This window comes from Choloepus didactylus, chromosome 3, assembly GCF_015220235.1.
Source record: "Choloepus didactylus isolate mChoDid1 chromosome 3, mChoDid1.pri, whole genome shotgun sequence".
Taxonomy (NCBI): domain Eukaryota; kingdom Metazoa; phylum Chordata; class Mammalia; order Pilosa; family Megalonychidae; genus Choloepus; species Choloepus didactylus.
The window spans coordinates 202,293,404-202,316,742 of NC_051309.1; the positions used below are offsets into that span (position 1 = coordinate 202,293,404).

The window sequence follows — 23,339 nt, forward strand, 5'->3', positions numbered from 1 at the left end:
CTTAATAAAGACTGTTTTGATATAAATCACTAACAAAGGTGAAAAACATTGAAGCATTTAGATTAGGGTAAATAGATACTACTAAAATTAAAAAATGAATAAAGGGAAATTTTCTTGAAATTCTAGTTAGAAAATATGTGCTATATAAGAGACAGCTAAACTGTTGACCTTTTTCTCTATAGTTTTGAACAGTATCAGGTTGCCATATACTGCCACCTCATGGCAACATCTGTAAGTACAGCCTGGCTTTGGCAAATGGAAAGGGACTAGCTATATCCATCTTTCCATTTATCCATTCTTCAATCTAAACTTGGCAACTAAATTCTGAACAAGAATATGAATAGAGAGAAAAATAGGCAGTAAAGCTAAAGTGTTTTATTAATAATTTATTGTCAGTAAGAAAGACTGGCTAATGGTAGTTTTCAGTAAAAACCTTTACAAGACCATTGCATCACAAATATACAGACACTATAAAAACTGTGTCATGGCGGTTTTGGTTCTAAATAGGTATGCAGAAGGTCTGCAGTACACTTTCCAATAATGAAAAATGTTTATATTTCTAAAATACAGCAACCCATTTAAGACATATCCATGTATCAAATCTTTCCTCACCCTATGTACAGCTCAAAATGAATGACTACATTGAAATGTCACAGCTCAGAGGAAAAGAACATATAATGAAACCCTGGTTATATTAAAAAATCAGGGTGCTAGGTAATGACACGCTAACACCACCAAAATTCAGTCGAAAACAAATGCACAAAATATCTTGAAAATCTAGTTAAAACTATGAAAAATCAAATCTGTACATAAAATTTACAAAAAAAAAAGGACAGGAAAATTAAAATCATCAAATCTATATAAATACATGAATCATGCTAACAAGATGGTAGGACAGATTTTTGTTTCATTATTTAACACAGACAAATGTGAATACAAAAAATGTTCAGAAATGGCACAGCCAATGTAAATCTCATCCAATTACAGTAGGTTAGGATACCAGAAATGGCTAATGTCAAGAAGTGTGATTCAGTGTAGCCATGCCCACTTTAGCTCACCAGAAAAAGGAAAAAAAGGCTTAAGCACTGCTGCGAAGAACATTGCAGAAGATTATTTATATAATCTCTAGGTTCATTAAAGTCCAGGCACTTTGGGGGGAGTTTGAGAGTCACACTTCCGTATGTTGTGAATCTAGCGGAGGAATCGTCACCTCTTCGAAGTGGCCGTCGTCTCCACTCTCGTAGTCACTCATCATGACCTCAGACTCCACTTCACAGCACGCTGACACATCAGAGCAGGAAGCCGTGGAGGTGTACAGAGACATGGGCATGTTTTCTACAGTGGGGGCTTCAAAGTTTCTCTGATACCCTGGAGGGTAAGGGGTGTAAGTGTCTCTACAAGTACTATTCTCACCAGCACCTGTTTTTTGAGGTTCAGACATATCGACGGGATAGAAATTGGGCAGATAGTGATTCAAGTGGAATCTCTGCCGGTTTCTCATTGAAGAACTCAGATTAGCAGTGGCAGGCATGTCTCTAGGAGGGTGTATGGATTCGAACTGATCGCTGAACTCTGGAGGTAAGGGTGGTAGTTCATCAGGCACGGGGAAGTCTTCTGGGGGTGGTGGAAAATCACTTTCAATGTCATAACCTCCAGGATAATAGTCTGTATCGATGGCATTTGGGTCTGCTGAGTACAGAGGTGTTTGCTCATCAATAATCTCATAATTGGGGAACTCTTGTATAACTGGCAGAGGAACACTTGGCATCCAATCCGATGTATCCCAGTGATACCCTTGGTGGGGAAAAAAACAGATTTCAATGTACTTTCTCTTAAGCATCTGTGCAACGGAAAAAGAGCTCAAAGACCTTGACAGTGCATATGGATACAAACATTTTAAGTTAATCACTTTGGAAACCCTCTGTCTCTGCTTTGAAGACCTCCCTCCCTCCACCCCTACCCAGTTTTGAGGCCCTCTAAGAGCTAGGCTCTATTTCTAAAATACGGACTTACAGTTTCATGTACGCACCTAACATTCAAGGAAACAAAAACAGTTTTAACAGAAGCAATACGCTACCATCTAAATTATATGCACTTTTCCCACAGATTAGTTCAGTCATCCTTTCAACTTCCCTTCTGTAATTTAGAACCTATTGCTCCCTATGAAGAAAAGCATTAGTTCAGTCTTAGTATTAGTAAAGAAGTTTCATCCTTTCAGAAAGGAAAAGATTTTAGTACAACATTAAATGTCTCTTGATCTGTACTAACTACTCACCATTAAAAAACACTAATTAATGTAACTTTATAAAATTATAAAAGTAATCTTTAACATGCTAAAGTACAGAAAATAAACTTTCTTTACAGTAATTTATAAGCTTAATATTTAAAGTTGTACTTTTTTCATTAGCCAAGGAAAACAATGAATCATCTTAATATAGGTAGGTATCAAAGCATGCCTTCAAATCAAGCAAACTATAAACAAGTACTGAAAAACTTAATACTGTTTTTGGTAGACAACAGCAATCAATCTCTGTTACCTCAGAAAGACTAAGAATCATTTCAGACTACATAAAAGTATTATTTTATAAGAAACTCCCAATTTGGGTATAGTTTTTTCCCTTCCTGATATTTTTCAAATCCTCTGACAGATAGGAAAAGGTTAGGCAACGCGTTTAGAATGCAGTGCAGTACACAAACAACTATGTACTTAGCAAACAAGTGAAGCGAGTCAGCATTAAGGTCAAATCTTTACCAATTTTATTTTAGTGAATATCAATGAATAACTGGCATGCATAAGTCACCTCTTGATTTGCTGAGGTCAGGAGCAGCCAAAGATTCTTTAGGTGGCAGGGTAAAAAGAAAAGAAAACATTTACAATTACAACAGATAAATGGCCGAGAAGGCAATAAAGATAATTAACATAAAACAATGTAAACTCTTTATAAAAGGCCTGGTCAGCCATAAACAATGCCTTTAAGCCATTGTCTATCAAACTTCCAAATAGCTGAGAAACTTATGGGGCAGAAATAAAATGGGATGTGAGAGTGGAGGTAAGAGATGATGATGGACCAAAGACTTTGTCAGGCAACTCAAATATTTTACTTTTTTTGCCTTGTTTCTGGTACTCTAAACCTGAAAATAATAGAGTTCTGTTAGGAATAATTAAATTCTACAGGCTCTAATAAAATGTAAGTTGATAATGAATTTCAATTATACCTTCATTTTACTAAGAACACTATGAAATCATATTTTCTAAGACTCTGTAGCACCACATTACTTAGGTGATAATCAAATATATTGAAAGCTACATAATATACACAGACTTTAAAACACAGTATTGCCTTTAAAAGCACATTAAATTCAGAGAAATGCATGAATTAGATACAAAAATTAGATACCTGTAGATAACAAAAAGCTAAAAATCTCCCCAAACCTTTTCCCTTTTTCAATGTGATTGTATATTTTCTATTTTTAACGTTTTTCTGCAAAGAACATTAGCTACAAACTCTACTGTCCCCCTTTGTCACACCCCACCCCCCGCCAAATCTGTAATTCCACTTGTTATTTCAGGGCTCTCATTTTTTACACAGAACACTGGCATGGAAGTCAGAGAAAGGGGTTGAAAATCCCAGCTCTGTTTGTTGGGCACATGTCACCCAGCATGGGTTGCTTACCCTAGCTAAGCTTCTGGATCTTATCTTTGAAATGGGGGTGAAAATCCCCTTAGAGTAGTTATGAGGCTCAAAGAAGATAATGTTAAGTCAGACACTAACATAAGTCATAACTGTCAGCCTCCACCAAGAATTCTGATTATTGTGAAAGTAGTAATCATGGTAACATTATGGTCATGTTAGTTATTTTACAAACGAGGCCAATACTTTCTATGTATTCTATATATAACAATGTTCTTGGAACTCGATGTAATAATTTGGAACAAATAAGATTTATTGAGGGTTTTCTTCTGGGAATTTAAATAAAAAACTGCAAAGGTACTAAGCCAGCAAAGTGTTTCGTTAACATGTATTATAAATACTCAATAATCCTTAAAATTTAAGCTAGTTTTGACTATAAATTCAATGTATACTTCTTAGATACGCCAAAAATTATTTTCAATAAAAGAGACTGCAGTGAAGGATGTTTAAATTGTGCTTCTTTAAACTCCATCAATATTTAAAATGCTAGAATGCCATCACATTAAAACTAAAATTCATTAGACAAAACAGAGATTACCTTCTGATTTACTAAGTAAAAACACAGTACTTCTTTTTATGAAAACAAGTATAAGCATCATCTGTAATTAGGAACAGTGATACTTTTTCTCCCTCCCCATACTCTGATGAAATTTGGCACAAAATCATCTTTCTTTTCACCTTAATTTTGACAACATATGTCCTAGCAAAAAGGACCCACTAATCTTTACAGTGATAATGTTTGTATAGTCTTGATGGCCTATTCTGGTGGTTCTCAAAGTCTGATCTCTGAACTAGTAACACCAGAATCAACTGGGAACTTGTCAGAAATGCAAATTCTCAGGCTCCAAGACAGACCCACTGAATCAGAAACTTTGGTGCTGGGGCCTATCAATTAAACACTACAATTTGAAAACTACTAGCCTGTGGCAATTCAAATGTGATTACTTTCTGTTCACTTTAATAAGGTTAATTAATTTAAAATAATTTGAGGGAGGTGGTCAATGTCCTTTCTTTTAATTTTGCTTAGAATAGATAAAGCTTCATATTGAATGATTTTTCACTAAATCTATATACAAACATAAACCTTCCACCATATTCTACCATTAATCTTGACTGTACTCAAGGAAAAAACAACAGTGGAAGGTCAGTTTGAGATTATGATGAAAACTTTGTGTTATTTAATCTGATTCCTGTCCACACGAAGAGGACTTTTTACATTCAAAGAAATCTGGTAGTTAGAATTACTTCACAACTTCTTAAAATTTGTTCTACCATGTAAGACAATTAGCAAGATTGTGTGGGACATATTTCTAATGTCTGTGTAAATTCAATATAAATGGCAAAAAAAAGCAGTAATAAGAAATAGTAAGATACATAGAAATATTTTTGCAACATATCTATATTATGAATATACACATGTGCAGAAAACACATAGCCTCTCGCAACCACCAACTAGTTTTATAACAATACAATAGGCAAAAGCACATTACTCTAGTGACACGGTCACTCTAAAACACACACACAAAGCACAAGCATTTATGACTGTACCTTCTTCATTCACCATATCAACTACAGTGTTGACAAGGTGTATTACAGTCACTATGGAAGCTTGTAAAAAGGTACAAAAGGAGTAAATTAGGACAATCCTCAGTTAGTTAGAAAACAGTACAGTAAATAGGATACACTATACAATTTTTAGCTTATAACTATTAATGTGAAATGACTGTTTTATAAACACAACTACATAATATAATTTATGTTTGGTCCCTGAATTCTTGCTGTTAGTTACATATGTCAGAGGTTTTTCTATTTAAGTATATTTGTTATTATAAATTGAAGGAATAAATTAGCCACATTTTACTGGAATTCAGGAAAAGTTTTATAGCTGGTTTTTCAGAATTATAGATCAAACCTTTAGAAAACGATTCCTAACAAAACATGGGCAAAAGATTTCATATTCAAAGGGTAAAACACTTTGTAAGGCATTTTCTGGGTCCATTTAATAAATTCACACATTATTCCAAGAGAAAAGAAATCTGAAGAGCTACGTAAGAAGTAAAATATGTAAATTAATACCAAAATAGTTCTATTCTTATTCTATCTGCACCCACCCCAAAGTTCTTGCCTTTGTGCAGATGGTGAGCTAGTACCAGTGCAGACTCAGCCTGGGTGTGCCCTAAGTTTCCCTTGCATTTGTATATCGGTGTTTTAAACCTCTCTGTCAAGATAAATATGTAGCATGTGATAAGCAGAAGGGCCTCCAAAGATGTCCACATGCTAATTCACAGGACCTATGAATATGTTACTTACATGGCAAAAGGTAGGGCCCTCGAGATGGGAAGACTACCTGAGTCATGTGGGCAAACCCAGTGAAATCAGGAAAATCACACGGGTCTTTAAAAGCAGAGGACCTTTCCCGGCCTTGTCAGAGGGAGATGTGACTACGAAGAAGGGTAGGATGTCTTTGGAAGAGGGATGAAAGGGACATGAGACAACCAACGAGGGCAGCCTCTAGAAGCTGGAAAAGGCTAGAAAACAACTCTCCTCTAGGGCCCATAAGAAAGAACAACAGCCATTCCACCTGGATTTCAGCCCAGTGAGATGTAGGTGGGACTATTATCGCACAGTTATGTAGGTTAGAGAAATTACGTTGCTTGAAACCATTAAATTTGTGGCAATTCGTTACAGTGGCCTTAGGAAACTAACACAACTGCACATTCTTAATATAGACTTTAATTTTAAAATAATGATTAAAATACAAACTACTCCTAGATACATGTATCTGGCAATTGCTTTTCATAACTAATTTGACCATAACTTATTAAATAAGTCTTTGGGGGTATTAAGAAGAATGATCTTTTAATGAAAAGAATTCAAAAAAGAAAGGAAATAATAGCAAAATTCTGAAACGTATTTATGTAGCACCATTAGGCACCATGCTTTAAGTTACTATATAACTGGCTACACTAACTTCCGAAAATTAAAACCAATGGAAGAAATAATTCTAAGTGTTTTTTTTTTTTTAACATTTCATTTTAAAGGAAAACAAGGAAAAAAAAAGACGGTCAAGTTACTATTCTGAGATTCAAAGCTTTCCACTAAAAACTATCGTGTTACTGAATACTGACCAACTTTCTCTACTGGTATACGTTAATATGGCAAGGCTGAGCATCACTGCAATGCATCCTAGGGAAATCAGAAAAAAAACTCTGACATCAAAGATCCCCACTGTCATACTGTCTTCATTAGAAATATAATCAAACTTACTAGCAATCTCTTAAACTGTGCTCTCAGTCAGCACGCTCTGATCCAAATGGGAGCTGAGGCCGCAGTGGGGGTTGGGGAAGGAGACAAATAAAACCTTGTAATGCCAAAGGAGCTTCCGAAATTGAACATTCTAGACTATCACATCTCCTGTTAGGGGTGTATGTGAACATGTGGTGGTGTTTGAGCAAGTACAAGCATTTTACACAACCTGCAAAAGTTCTGTAATATTTATTGTGGTGAAAAAAAAAGTCAATGCAAGATGAACTGGATAGAAATTATCTATCGATTACTCATATTTTCCAGCCAATTACTGGCAAGTTGTTACAGTTCAAATACCTCCTCATTTAGAACAGTTTAAATACTTTTCCCAACAAGGGTTCATGCAAGGATGTATGAAGTACTGTTTAAAAGTGGTCTGAGCGAAACATGGAAACTTTTTTTGAGACTTAAACAAGGTACCCAGTACACTGGTATCAGCACACAATACGACATGAACAGCAAGCAAGTGAACCACAGCATTTCAATAATTCTGTTACTCACCATTGTCATCACACGATTCAGACTGAAAGGAGCTAAGGGACTGCACTTCAGACAGGCTTTCTCGGGCACTGTATGGAAGAGAAGGCTTTTCCTCCAGAGGCTTCTTGGAAAGACAGGGATCAAGATCTACTACTTTAGCTAAAAGGAGGAGATAACAAACAGTAAGCTCCATGGAGGCAAGGACTCTGTCTCAGATATTAACACAAAGCAAATGCTAACAAACAACTGCCTGACATTTATTTAATAAATGAATGATTGAAAGAAAGAAGACAGAGACACATCTTAAAGAAAAAAAAAACCCAATAAAACACCTTGCAAATATTCTTAGTAGATTCCCAGATTATAAATTCTCAACATACAGGCCTACAGACATCATTGGACAATATGCTGGTATTAAAATTTCATTCTAACTTGCATATATGCTTTTTTGAAGCATTAAACAGACAAAATATAAATACTATCCCTCCCTATGGCCATTTTTAAAAAGAAAAGCCTAGCATGCAAATGCCCCCAAATTTTTTCAACAACTTGTTATAAGAAACCCAAATAAGTATAGCTCAGAATCCATATATATCCATTAGAAAAATGAAATGATCATTGCAGAATATTAGTTGGAACATGACTAAATTCAGTTCCTTCATTAAAATGAAATCACAGCCAAAATGCTCAGTCCAAGGCTTAAGGCACCTGAACAAGTTTTTCAAACCCTACCAGAAGTCTTCAGATTTTGAACACATTCATCTCTCACCAAGACTCCCCATTTTGACTTGAATTACCAGTAACTCTTGCAGAACTTATAACCTCACACTTATCCCTGACATTTTAATTAGATGAAAAAAGTCATTCTTACTATCATAATCAAAGTCCCAGTTGGGCTTCTGTATGGAGTCACTGTCAGAAGGAGAGTTTGAAGGAGGCGGGGGAGGCAAGTTTGGGGCCACGCTGCAGACCGCCACTGCTTTTCGGTGTCCATGCACAGACTCAGGGTTAAAAGTGCTGAACTCTGGATGTTCTGGGATAGCAGATCCTTCAAAGGAATTTCGATCGAGATTGTTTCTGGAGTCACTTGGAATGCTTGGTGTGTAGGAAATAGGACGCACAGGTACCTGGGGTGGTATGTCTGAGTAAATGTTCTTATTTAGCTTTGAATCAAAATATGGTCTCTGCAAGAAAGCCGCGGTTGGTCCCATGTGTTTGTCTTCAGGTTCAGCCTGGTGTTTCTTCTTTCGACTAATCATTTTGCGGCAGAGAACAAACACCAACACCAGTAAAAATATCCCTGTTATAAAAACTGCAATTCCGATTCCTTCAGCCAATCCAATATTCCACGGAGTTGACACATACTGATTGGGAGCCATGTCCTCGCAGTGCTTTCCTTTGTACTCGTGGCTGCAGTTACAGTGATAGGAGCCGTGCGTGTTCTCACAGAGGGCCCCGTTGCGGCAGGGGTTTCCAGCACATTCGTCGATGTCGCTCTGACACCTGCCAGGAAGAAGGTCAAGACTGAGGAGAGACCTTTGCAATCTAAGTCAGAACATGTCAGGCCTTTAATCCTCAGTGACTGCAAAAAAATCCCTCCTTAAACAGATACACTGAAAACGAAATCAAACATAACCCAACCAAACAACATACACTATCAATGACGACAGCTACAATAAAAGACCTTTGGTGGAGTAATCAATCAGTTGAGTACATGCTCTGAATGTTTATTTAGGAGACAAACATTATGTCAAACCAGTATCTGTCATTTTTCTAAGATCCAAGAGATTACTAAATCAAACTGTTGGCTAAATTATCAAGTTTGTTTCTAAGTCCGTTAACCAAGCAGCCACTCAAAAATCTGGAATGTGCATTTTGGTAAATGATGTGCTGTAAACTGTTCTAAAAGGCTAGATTTAATTTCTAAGAAAATGGACACATTTGGGAATGATAGTTTCATAAAACTTGTGTGAAAGGAGAGAAAACTCTGTTTTCCATTTGTAACTGTTACATTGAAAACCTTCCATGACCCCTTATCCTATGAACATTCCACATGCAATCCTCTGCCTTCCCAAAAAAAACAAGGGCACATTTTGCACTTGTGCAGACCTACTGCCACTTCTCAAATCCTCCTCCCTTTGATGAAATCTATCTATTGACCATCCGCATACTCATCTGGCTTAAAAATTTTGATTACTGATATATGTTTTTACAAAATATATTAGAGAATTGACCAGAATTAGTAAAGTCAATTTATGGACTAAGATCACGTGACAGATGGCAAAATTCAGGACCAGAGCCACTAAGAGTAAAAGCATATGGACCTACTTATGGGCAGGTCCTACCAGAAGCCTTCAAATAAGATGAATACTGAAGGCTTATCTAAACGTACAGCACTAAGCACTTAAAAATAACATGCACTAAGTAATTTTTTTAACTGAACTGGTGAGACGTCTAAGGCAAAATGGGACTTGGAACTAAACTCTCTTATCCACCTCATTTAAGGTATATAATAGGCACCTCCATGACTCATATTTTTCTCCTGGGAAGTAATAACCACCTCTTAGAATTACAGTAAGGAATACAAAAATAACAGGAGCATTGAAAGAGATTTCTAGATGCCATTGAAATATTGGTTATAGTGTATTATGAAGAAATGACATTATCATTACTCTCCCGGATGAGCGGGTAAAGCTCCGCAGACACAGCTGCCTTAACAAATAATTTTATTCCTTCCACATTTACTGCTTGCAAGAATCCATACAATTCTTTGTTTATAAGTAATGTATCTAAAGTATAGAACCAGATTTTTCCAAGCATTACAATATTATAAACATCTCCTCGATAATTTCCTTTTTTATTTTAGAGGTTGAAAAGATAAATCATGAAATGTTCAAAAATTAATTTTGGTGATGAATGCACAACTATGTAATAGTACTGTGAACAACTGAATGTAAGCTTTGTTTGACTGCATGGTATGTGAATATACATTAATAAAATGGAATTAAAAAAAAATAAATCATGAAAGGATCCAATAAGTGGATTATCAAACTCTGAAGCAATGTAGTCCAAACTGATGAAACTCTGTTCTATCTCCTAATCAATACGACACCACAGAGAGATGCAAGTATAAATCTCGAAAGAAACCATTTACCTTTCTCCCCTAAAACCTGAGTCACACTGACAAACAGCACCATCCAAACTATCAAAACATGTTCCACCATTCTTGCAGGGTTCATCTTTGCAGTATGGACTCAGGTGACATCTGAAGAATAAGGAAACAAATACACATCAACCAAATGCTTCTACTGCAAAAAAATTCAGCAAAGCAGAAACCATTAACAAATGAGTGTAGATTTTTTACATGCACAATTACGTTTAAAAGCTTTTAAAGTATGTAATTATGAAAGTTAAGAAAAATGCACCATACCTCTGGCCAGTATACAATCCTCTACAGTGGCAGACAAAGTCTCCGTTGTCTACGATGCATGTGCCGCCATAAAGGCAAGGATTGGAGGAACATGGGTTGACACTCAGCTCACAATACATCCCCACATACAGGGCACTGCATTTGCAGTAATAACCTAAATTAGCAAAATGGAACAGAAAAGTCTCATCATTCAATAACTCAAAACTCATTCTTAGTATATGGTGCTTTATGTCTAAGTTAAGTTTAACAAATGTTTAGTTTTCCCAAGACCTGCAAAAGCTAGTAAAATTTCTATTGCCCCTGGCAAAGAGCTGTCTATAGCAACAAGCTTTTCACTGCTGGTATAATCAAAACAGAACTAAAGAAAGAAGTCATAATTAATTTTAATCATAATCGTGTAAGATTATGGATCAAGTGTACAGAGCAGGAAAAAGTCCTTTGAGTGACTGTAGATCCGACAACATCTGCTATTTAACATCTCTAAGCCTTAACTTATTTGAGGCTCAGGAAGCTACTTAAGGATTAAATGAGATAATAAGTATGAAAGCATTCTGAAGACTATAAATTACCAAATTTAAGAGTGGTGATTCAAATTCGGCCAAACTAAAGAATGTCAGACTATTTTATTACGGCTGTGATAGGCATTACAGCTTTGCACTCACATATTTCCAATGATCTGCCTCTGGGGAACGTGGTAGGACTGCACTTCCCTGCCCTCTTTGAAGTAAGTCAAGGCTGGGTGATGAGTTTTGACCAAAGAAAAGTGTTGTGTTGGGCTAGGAGCTTTAGAGTCAGTGCGGTTCACCACGGTCCCTTCCTCCTGCAGTGGTGCTCACGGTAGCACACTCCAAGATGGTGCCTCTTTCACCCCTGACCCTGAGTGGCTCCATGGGGAAAGCCGGCCTGCCTCCTTGCTGGCCCGCTTTGGACAAGTCATAGGAACACAACATAAACTCTGGTCATGTCACGCCACTGAGATTTTCTGAGTGCTGTTGTAGGAGAACATTCTCTAATGTAGTATGCACACTTCCCACAGAAAACAGTACACTATTTTTGAATTCTCCCTTAAAGAGATCACATGTGAAAATGCATCATGCGCCAGGTGTCTGGGGTGTGACTGTCGATGCCCAGACATAAGAGAATGCATTCTCTTTAGCCTAGCTGCTGGGAAGAATGCTAAGATCTACTCTGCTCTGTAATACACTACTCAATTCTAACACTGACCACAATATCAGACAACACTGAATAAAAAGAGAAAAAAAACAAAATACTTGGGCAACTTCCTTTAAGTACGTGCATGTGTGGCATTTTACAGTTGATAACATCATGAACCCACCTCCAGTAGGTGATGGATTGCAGATGCCTCCGTTCTGGCAGGGGTTGCTTGAGCAGTCTTCTGTAGCTGTCAGTAGGCAGCCAGGAGACACTTCCACTGATTCTTCAATGTGCGCGTAGCTTCTCGGCTTGCTAGTCAAAGGGAGCTCCTGCCCATTCAAATAAATGGAGTCCATACAACCCCTGAAACCATTACCCACGTGAGGGCTTCTTCCATGCCTTGTGCCTTGCTGCCGGATGTGGCCACCAAAAAACAGATAGTTATCCAGGTTCAGGGTTTTCAGGGTCCCAGGGGCGGTGCCCGATGCAGTGTGGACTTGGTCTAGTACCAATCTAGCATAGTTTCCATTCACTTCAAGGGACACTGCATGCCACTGACCATCATTGACTTGAATGCTCTGAACAGAGACAATCCCAGGGCCACTTCCACAGTCAAATTTGTACTGTAGTCGTCCATTATGAATCTATGATAAAAATAAGAACCATTCACATTACTCTCACAGAACACTTTAATCACAGTTTCTGGTCAAACTCTACAAGAGAAAAATCTATTTTCCAAACAATAAAGGTAGAAAGAACAAGGCTTTGCCTTAAAAAATACTACAGAACACATGCTCATCTGTCCATTCTGAAAATAATAAAAATGGATCTTTTAGGGCTATCAAGTTCAAGTACCAACTACACGTCCAAAAAGCATCATGGAAATGACTAATGACTTATAATTAATTGGTTTTTTTTTTTTAAAGCATTAAGTAATTCCAAAAGTCAAAACTGAATCATGTTAAGAAAGGTGGGCAAGAAAATGACCACTTCTAGCATATGTTAAGATTGCTCTAGACTATATACCGTTAATAAGATGCAATATCAAAGAGTTTGAATGTTAACCGTCACATGTACTAAAAACTGTTTACAAAAATCACAAGTATCTGTGCTACTGCACAGCAAAAAGAACTTTTCAAGCCACAGGGTCTAAAACTTGTATAGGTATTAATGAACTATGCAAACATAGAATTCAACATTTCACTTTATTTTTTTTTTTAAATGGGCAATCTGAACATAAAACGAAATTTATATTTTTAAAGTCTTCCACAATCTGAAGCACAAAAATGTATAAAATATGTACCTCCAAGATACTATAATCAGTTCCTCGAGCATACATTACAACTGCATGAGTAGAATATGTTCTGAGCCTCATTGTCAATTTCATCTCCAACTTGTTTTCATTTTCTTTTAGACGGTATTTCACAAAGCTGTTCCCAGTAAATGTTACAGAAGAATCCCCTGTGGATAACAAAGAGGAAAAACACAAATCAGAACCAAGTTAAAGCATATTTTTTAAAGTATGATTTTCTCCACAGAGACTGATCCAAGTTTTTGTGGAAAATCATAACATTATAAAATTCAATTAAATAGGAAAATGTCTATTTATTTAAAACATAACTAGTTTCCAATTTGGAAGAGTATAAATTAGACTACTGCATCACAGAGAAATGAACTCTAAAATAATGGAAGATCAAAATGTAAAAATCTTCTATATAAAATTAAGGAAAATACTAACATAGCCTCAAGTTGGTTGGGAAACTTTCTCAAGCAATATAGAAAACAACTCTCCTCACCCCCCACAAAAGAAGAAGAAAATACTCTAAAGAGATGGAAACCATTATGGAAAACTATGCAGGACTGACAAAATGAAAATTAAATTTCAATATGACAAAATGCTACTAAGCAAATCGAAAGATCAATAATATAACACAGGGAAACTGTAATGCAAATAATGTTAATATTCATAATATAAAAAGAGTTTCACACTTGATAAAAAGAAAAAGACAAATACTCCAGACAAACAAGCAAAAGATAGGAACAAACAAGTCACAGAAAAGGAAATGCTAATAGGTTATGGCGTTAACTTCCTAGTTGCTAAAACAAGTACCAGACAATAGACTGGCTTAACAACAGGTTTCAACAGCTGGAAGGCTTGCTGCCTCTGGGACTATCATCTTCTGATTCCTGGGCAATCTTTGGGGCTCCTTGGTTTTTCCATCTCATGGTAATGTACTTGGTGGCACCTCTTCTGGGTTCCACTGACATCCAGCTTGGCTGCTCCCAGTGGCTTCTCTGTGTCCATTAAGGACATCAGCCATATTGGTTTAAGGCTCACCCTCACACTATCTGGGCACACCTTGACTAATAGCCTCAAAGGTCCTATTTACAAACAGATTAACACCACAGGGCCAGGGTTGTCTGAACATGTCTATTGTAGGGGACATGATTCAATCTCCAACAGTCTGCTCTCTGGACTCCCAAAAGACCTGTCCTTCTCCAAAGCAAAATGCACTCATTCCATCACATCATTTGAAAAGCCTTAAGTCAGTTAAGTAACAATGCTAAGCACAGAAGTCTCATCAAAATCAGTTAAGGGTATGGTCAATCTTAGGGCAAAATTCCTCTCTAATGAACTTGTGAAATCTAAGTTATCTACTTCCAATATACAGGCATAGGAAAAACATTCCCAATCCAGAAGGGAGATACTGAAAGCAAACAGTGATCACAGGTTCCAAACAAGTCTGAAATCCAGCAGGGCAAACTCTCTTAGATTTCAAGGTCTCAAAGCCATCTGTGCTTTAGTTCTTTGTCTTCCAAGCATAATGGAGTGGTAACTCCACCCCTTCCAAGGGTTTCTGCAACTACTATGCTCTTCTTGAACACTGGGGTGCAGGCCAACATTAAGTTGGCCACATTCTTCCTGAATGATGGGTTGCAAGGCCTGCCTCCTTCCAGTGCAAGGACTGTGAGCCTCTTCCACACCTGTGGGTGGGCCTGCTCTCTTGGCCTGAGGAAACCTTTTCGGTCCAGAGCTTTGCTTCCCTGGCTCTGTCCTTGAAGTCATTCTTCCTTCAGTTTGTGCCCTTTCAGGCCAATCCGGCAATGGTTCTGCTCATACGTACTACGCAAAAACCTTGTTGGCTTTGCAAGCAGTTCAAGTGGGTCCAAAGCATCAGACAACAGAACTTTCTGCAGATCCTTCCTGGCTGGATAACTGCATTTCCAATCCTGACTTACACTGAAATGGCTGGCTGGATCCACACTCAGCCACAGATGAACAAAGCATTGTTCAGTTAAATCCTCACATGGAGCCCCCGTTCTCTGGGGAATCACTTATCAAAAGCTCAGGGAAGTCCCTAATAGAGCCACCTCTGGCTCTCGTCTCAGAGCACACTATCTGGATAGTCTATGAACTTTCAAAATCATCAGTTGCTGGTTCTTTTGAGCTTAAGAGTTTAATTCCCAATTTATTCCTTTCCTCTCACATTTTACTATAAGCTGAAAGGAGAAACCAGGCTGCACCTTCCACACTTAGCTTGGAAATCTCCTCAGCTAAATATACAAGTTTATTGCTTACGAGTTCTACTTCAGATCCAACATCAAAACACAACTTTGCCAAGTTCTCTGCCACTTTATAACAAGGATTGCCTTTCTTTCCAATTTCCAATAACATTCATCATTTCCTTCTAAGGCCTCATCTCATGTATCTTTACCATCCATTTTTCTACCAACTGGTTCTTCAAAGAAACCTAGACTACTCCTATCAAGCCTCTACTCATTATTCAATTCCAAAGCTGTTTCCATATTTTTAGGTATTTGTCACAGCAGAATCCCACTGTCTGTTAGTTTTAGTTCCTCCTAGATGCTAAAACAAATACCATCCAATAGGTTGGCCTAACAACAGGAATTTAAAGGCTCACGGTTTCAGGGGCTAGAAGGCTTGTTTCCTCCAATGGTGGTACCTTCTGGCTGGCCGGCAGTCCTCGGGGAACCTTGGATTTTTTATCACATGGTACCATGCATGGCGGTGTCTGCTCCTTTCTCTTCCGGGTTCTGTTGACTTCTGGCTTCTGGTTGCTCTCCTTGGCTTCTCTCTCTGTGTCCAATTTCTTTTGGACTTTTGGACTTCAGCCACACTGGATTAACGCCCACCCTCATTCCATTTGGGCACACTTTAACTAACAGCATCTTCAAAGCTCCAATTTACAAACGGCTCACACCCACAGGACCAGGGGGTGGGGCGTGAACATGCCTTTTATGGGGGACATGATTCATTCATTACCCAGTAGCCATGAACAAATGAACAGACAACTCTCACAAGTTGTCGCAGAAATACACATTATAATAACAGGTAACACATATCCATTCAATGGGGGAATTCTTTTTTTAACTGAAAATGTTGAATATTTCAAGAGAATGGGGAATAAGGCACCTTCATTCATGACTGGGAAAAACAGGAATAGGTGTAACTCTCTGGGAAGTAACATCGTGATTTATTAAAAAATTTTAAATGTCGTGGTTAAATCTTTGACTTAGTAAATCCTACTTTTAAAATCCATTGTGCAGACATGAAAACAGCAATATGTAAGGATAGATGTAAATGACTTTTTTAAAGGAAAAGAAACATAACCTAATTATCTATAAGGAAAAGGTTAGATAAATTATGCTAGTCATCTCAGATAATATTGTGCAGCTATTAAAAATAAATGTGTCCAAGGAGATGTGTGTGTTTGTATACAAGCAGAGGTGAATATATGTGTAAGTATACACATGGTGAAAAAAATAGGTTTATATGTATTGACTTGGAAAGATGTCCATGACATACTGTTCAGTGGAGAAAAAAAAGCAAGAGGTAAGGGACTGAGATGATAGCTTTTTAGTTTAACGAAAGAGAGAGAGAAGAGAAAAAAAATGAAAATAAAACTTTGACTATAGAACTTATAGAACTATATATTTACATAAGCACTGATAATAAAACAGAAGGATGAACACCAAACTATTAACTTGAGGGTATGTTATTTTATTAGAGGAAGGAAAAGTTACTATTATCATTTTTTAGTCATCTCTCTGTTTGACTTGTTATAATAAATATATTCTATTCTATTTTTAAACTCCAATAAAGAAAAAAAAAACCTTAAAAGTGACTTTGAAAAATTAAAAATACACTTAATAAATGAACTCTCACCTGGGCACTGATCAAACTTGCCACCGGGGCACACACAGGTGTATTTGTCCTCTCTTGGATCAGTGATACATTCAGATCCCTCGGGGCACACATTGTATTCACATCCATGGTGGACAAGTGGGCATTTTCCCTCTTTGTTTATAGAAAAGAGTGGGGGAGAGCCAATTAACAGGAATTTCAAGGAAATGATCTTTAATTCTCAGCTTTTAAAGGCTGTACACAAAATGAATCTGTAAAATACTACTGTGGGTTACCTTTGCAGAGACACACAGCTGTTCTACGGTGGCGGGGAGTCACAAAACTTAGTCTGGCTGTGCTATGCGTTGACATAACATTTTCATCCACAGACAACTTTTCGTCACAGAATTTCCATGGGCAATCCAATCCCGCACAGAGCTTCTGGAATACGTTCACTATCCTAACTCCAATAATTTCCTCAATATCAGTCACAGAAGAATTAACCTTGTGCAAGAGAATTTTTGTGGAAACCTGGGCACTACCTGATTTCTCTACAAAAAGTAAGACATCCAGATGCGACTGGGGTTCAGAGGGCTGCAAACTAACAATCTGTATGTCACTCCTTCTCACACCCAAGATATTCCGTAGAGCTCGCTGGAAGTTGCGCCAATAGTCACCAACAAATTCTTCAGGAGTAAGATTGGCAAAGCGGATAGCAATGGTGTGGTTCAACATCTCCTGCGTTATCTGTTTGATGTGCACTGTGATGTCGGCCACTGTTGTAAATTTTCCATCTGTTACACTGACATTCAGCAGGTACTGGCCTATATCGAGCTTTTTGTGCGCTATCAGCTTACCGCCTGTGCTGGAAACAGAAAACAGGTTGTCCATCTGGGGATCAAGACTATAGGTTAAAGTGTCATATACATCCTGGTCTGTTGCATGAATCTTTCCAATGACACCACCTGAGTATTCCTCTCCAAAAGCAGTAATGAAAATTTCTAGTGGCAAAATTGCAGGTGGATAGATGCTCTCTTCAATAACCCTAATGTCAATATATGTCAAAGAAGACAACTGAGGTTTTCCATTATCTGCCACCTATGAGAAAAGGAAAAAAAAAGAAATCACCTTTGTCTATGTCATTGTTTACAACTTTGCAATAAAAGACATATTTACATTGCTCAAATACTAAAAATTTATGAACTGTTATATACCTATTTCTCCATATGGAAAGCATATCAAAGAAAAGGACAAATACTTTTTTTATAGCCCTTTCATTAATTTGTCTTGAAGTTTGGCTCCTTAAATGTAGATCATCAAGTAAACAAAAACAAAAGAGACCCCTTCAAAGTATGGTGGGATACAAATGAAGGAATGGGGGGGGCAAAAAAAAACCCACAATTCCATAAATTTTTATTTTCTAATGAAAAGTAACCGGCTCACATGTAAGAAGACAACCACCAATCAAGGGAAGGGAAAGGAAGAGAAGATGAAGATCTTTAAAAAAAAAAAAAAAAAGCTCTTCTCTATGCTCTCTATGTATCAACCACAAAATCATAAAGAAAAGACTTTACTACCTTCACATGCAATAAGTAATGATCTTTCACATTTCTCTTTATGGCAGCTGAAGTCAGAAGGACTCCCTGCTGGTTGACTTCAAATGCTTTGTCATCATTTCCACTCTCAATACTAAAGAAGAACGGTGGGCCATTATGGGAAGAATCCTTGTCGGTTACCACTAGCTGTAGTACACTGACACCCACAGGCTTATTTTCCTGCACATAATAAATTAAACACACACACAACTTTCAATAAAAAGGAATCAATATGGTAAGAGATGCACACAGTTTTCCTACAATATTAAAAAAAAAAAACACAGAAATCAAAGCTTTATCATGCTACTCCATCTGAGAAGAAGAGAGAGAAGAGAGGTGGGGGGGTGGGGAAGAGGGTGGTTGAGAGGAGAAGGGGATCCAGGAAGAGACGGGGATGGAGAATGAACTTGTGGAGAGGAGAGGACCTGTGGGAGAGGAGTAATGGGGGAAGGAGAAGGAATGGGAGGAGGAGGAGTGTGAAACAGGATGGGGAGAGGAGTGAGAGGGAAGGCCAAGGTGGGGAGTAGGAGGGATGGGAGTGAAGGAGGGTTAGGAATGAAGAAGGTGGTTGAGGCTGGGGAGAAGGGGGGCAAGCAGGAGAAGCAGTGGCAAAAGCAGCAGCAGAAGCAGCAACATCTTACTAATCATAGAACAATCATGAGACTTAAAAACCAAAGCACAAAAAGAAGAGAGATGAAACCTCAGTTTCATCTTGAAAATGCTCATCTTTTAGTTTTGACGGACACCTCTCTCATTTTACTTTTCCCATCTTTGAAAAAGGAAGATATTTGAAACCAACAACTGTAACCAGAGAAAGAGCTCATTTCCAAGGGAATGCACACAGTGAAGCCTTCAGCACTCCAAGATCACCTGGATGATCACGCTGTAGTTCTCCTTGGAGAAGACTGGAGGATTGTCGTTGACATCAGACACGTCGATGTTCACGGTGGTCATGTTGACTCGGGGAGGGTTGCCATTATCAGAAGCTTGAATGGTGAGTGTGTAACCTGAAACCTTCACAGGGAAAAGACAAAGCTAGTGTGTCTAAGTTTTCACAAGGCCAAAGAATATTGCTTCAATCAGAAGTGAACTCCAGACAATCTTGAGAGGCAGGTCCCAGAGACTCATCATGAATGTGGGTAAGTTTCTAACCTCGCAACAAGTGCACTGCAAATGACTTATTTTCTCAACAAACAAAGGTTACCAATTGTGAGTAGATTCTCCAAATGCCTCTCAATAATTTTCTCATTTTGTTAAACTGTCCTATCTTTAAAAATGCATCTCTAAATTTTAAAAATTCTTATCATTTAAGATAGTAAAGTAATATAAATGCTAACCTATCTCAAATGCTGTTACTTTTTAAAATAATACAGAAGGCACCCTTCCCTGGGGCTCATTTATAGCTGGAATTTATAACATTAGGCTGTTTCTCACCCGTAAGAGCTTATTCATTTTAAACACCTCAGGACACTCCAGATCACCCCACCCCATAAATCATAACTTGCACTGTACTCAACTGTCCAAATCCCTCAACATTATTTCTTCAGGACTTCCTACAAAAGGAACTGACTCAAGGGAGGCAGTGTCTTTCCCAGGATAGCTCTCTTTTAAACTCTTTCTTTAGGAAGGAAAGATGGAAGAAGCCAGAAACCTGGCTAAATCCAAGTAGATTCCACAGAACATCAGTCCTGCAAAACACTCTAGCAAAAAAGGGTTCTGAGGGCAAATTAGCTTAGAAAACACCAGAGGCTCTCTCCTCTGCTGGCATCTGATGCAAATTAGCATACTGAAGACTGAGATGCTCTTCAGTCAGGAACTTTGTTCTACCAGCAATACTGGAATTCTCCACCAAAGTGATGCTCCCTATACTTTTCTAAAGTTCCTCCTCAAATACAACAGGTCAGAAAAGGAAGGGGAGAATTGAGACTTTAACAACATGTTGAATCACTCTCTCACTCAAATCTAAGATAAATTTACCCATCACGTTTATGAAACTGCATTCTTTGATTTACTAATTCCCGTCTAATTCCCAAAACAAAGTTTTTACCCCCGAGTCTCCTTTCCTCCTGGTATCTCTGGAGCATCAATTCCTGGAAGCTCTTGGCTTTGGCTCCTCCAGCCTCTCTGAAGCAGCCCCTACTTTCCTTCCCCTCCTGCCTGTAAGGGGGAATGGATGGTGGACGGTGGATGGATGCTCAGCCCTGCTTGCCTCCTCATTTCCTGACATTTATCTAACTCCCTCCAATCACCTCTATGATCATTTCCAGGGACAAGTACTGTATCTACTTTTCCAGCTCTCAAGTTTCTGAGCTTCAAACTAAAATCTCCAAATAATGGCGGAACAATTCTACTTGGATGGATATGCCACTTTCCTATAAAAGTCGTATCAAAAAACAAATTCATCAACCTCTGCCAGCCCATACAGTTTATACCCTCAGGACTTCCCTGCTTTTCTTTAATGGTAGAAAAACTCGACTCATCTTCTAACCCCACTGCTTTCCCTTACGGCCATTTACAAGCCCTGTGGATTCTCATTTTTCCTTTGCAGCATTTTTTGTTTATCTTTTCAATCAATTCACACTGCCACTTTCCCAATTCAGGTTCGTTTCACCTCACATCTGATTAAGTGACACTGGTCTTCCCACCTCCCTGTTTTCTCCCTCCTCTCAAGAACACTTAGACTTATCCTAAAAACGGCCTCTCTGTAATGTCTGCCTCAGCTCACAAATACTCAATAGCTCCCCAGTGCCTGCAGCATCAAGCCTGCACCTCTGATCCCATGTTTTAATGTGGCCCATAATCTGTTCCTAATACACCTTCCTATCTTATCTCCTTCTGCTTCTTGTATAATTAACACAAATGGATAAAGTACCTAAATACATTCCACGGCTTCCTACCTCCATGCTCATGCAATTCCTCACAGGAAATTAATTCCCTTCTCTCAACTTCTTTGGCTTTCCAAATCCCTGTAATCATTCAAAACCCAGCTTCTAGCTCCATGAAGTGTCTCAGAACACTGGAGCTAACAGTAATTTCTCCCTTCACTGAAGACAAAAACTTTTATATTCTAAACTTCATACTAGTATAAAACCTATGTCTTACAAACCTGAATACTGTCAATTCATTTTCAATATTTATTCTCACTTTCCCAACTAGAGTGTCAGTACCTTGAGAACAAGGCTGGCCAGTTCTATCCTTTTGATAGGTAACCCCATGCCCAGCAGCTACGTATAACAAGTACTTCTATTTATTGATTTGGTGATTTTGTAAACAATTTAAAACCAAACTTTTTCACTTACTGTTTCCCGGTCTAGTGGTTTGGTCACTTTCACTTCTCCCTTGACAGGGTCGATGGTAAATGGGCTTCCCTGATTGCCGTCTACAATTGAATAGTGGATGTGGCTATATGAAGGTCCATCAGCATCATCAGCCATAACCTAGAAAACAGCACACTTGTGCTTAGGACACAGCCTAGGAAGAGGAAGGAGCCTATTAAACAAATTCCTTATACTAAAACTAGCTGTTTTAAAGGCAATTATTTATTAATTTATAATAATAAAGTCAGTAATTCATTCGGCTAATAAAAGACAGTTTTATATTTTCATATTATTTCCAAACAGGCCACTAGGAAAACTGAATCAATCTTACTAAAAAAACTCTTGCAAAGATCCAGAAGAAAACTGCAGGGGGAAAAATACATACAGTGAGGACAGACTGTTCAAGAACAGCATCTTCGCTGATGACTGCTGTGTAGGTGTCCTGGCTGAACTCTGGCGAATTATCATTGATATCAGTGACGTTAACGCTCACGGTTGCGACATCACTCAGCGGAGGTGTGCCTCCATCTGTGGCTTCCACAGTCAGGTAATACTCATGAGAGCTTTCATAATCCAGATTCTCGATGATGAATATGGCCCCTATGGAGAAAAAGAAAATTACTTCCTGTTCTTTTAATATGCTGCTACTATTTTCTACAATGAGTGATACGGATAGCACTTTTAAACGAATTTAATTTTCATTTCAAAAGTTTACTCACTATTTAAGTGCATTTTCTAATTTCTTAATTCAGCGAATAAAAATTATGAATTTGCTCATCTCTGAATCCTTATTTATTTCTCTTTGTTATCGTTCTAATTTTCTTTGTGTTAATTAAATTGCCTTCCCAATCGATGCCACCTATAAGCCCAGCTATAAAAATGACTATACCTCTTATCTGTTCTAAACCATAGTTTACTATGGCCCTCACTCTGGTTTAACAAACAAAATAAAACTGCAAAAATCTACTCTGTGGCTTTTGATTCCCTTTTCCTTCTCAAACATTTTCTTAAAAAAATTAATGATAGTGATATGCATCCATTTTTTTTAACTCTCTAGAATAACCCTTTACTTACATTCTATCACTAAAGAAATCCCTTTTTGATTTAATAATTCCTTTATCCTCTTTCCTTTTCACTTATAGTCCATCCTGTCTAAAAAGAGAAAGGAATAAAAGATGTCTAAAAGTAACAATTTTACGAGATTTACTAAAAAAGTTT

The 23,339-nt window shown here is 37.8% G+C and overlaps 1 protein-coding gene across 6 annotated transcripts in view; it reads right to left on the bottom strand.

Moving 5' to 3' along the window:
* Nucleotides 1-371: 371 nt before the first annotated feature.
* Nucleotides 372-23,339, bottom strand: part of FAT1 (FAT atypical cadherin 1) — a 146,847-nt gene continuing 123,879 nt past the window's right edge. For 4 of the 6 annotated variants that reach the window (XM_037831196.1, XM_037831198.1, XM_037831197.1 and 1 more), the window contains exons 15-28: nt 22,507-22,721; nt 22,104-22,241; nt 19,675-19,818; nt 18,787-18,984; nt 17,506-18,307; nt 17,252-17,383; nt 13,367-13,524; nt 12,245-12,707; nt 10,909-11,062; nt 10,633-10,743; nt 8,350-8,981; nt 7,500-7,637; nt 2,802-2,837; nt 372-1,794 (exon numbers count right to left, since the gene is read on the bottom strand). In XM_037831196.1, the coding sequence (XP_037687124.1) occupies nt 1,169-1,794; nt 2,802-2,837; nt 7,500-7,637; nt 8,350-8,981; nt 10,633-10,743; nt 10,909-11,062; nt 12,245-12,707; nt 13,367-13,524; nt 17,252-17,383; nt 17,506-18,307; nt 18,787-18,984; nt 19,675-19,818; nt 22,104-22,241; nt 22,507-22,721 (3,947 nt within the window). In that variant the 3' untranslated portion in view covers nt 372-1,168. Of the gene's footprint in view, nt 1,795-2,752; nt 2,838-7,499; nt 7,638-8,349; nt 8,982-10,632; nt 10,744-10,908; nt 11,063-12,244; nt 12,708-13,366; nt 13,525-17,251; nt 17,384-17,505; nt 18,308-18,786; nt 18,985-19,674; nt 19,819-22,103; nt 22,242-22,506; nt 22,722-23,339 lie in introns of all 6 variants that reach the window. The other 2 variants (XM_037831201.1, XM_037831200.1) reach the window with 2 other exon arrangements.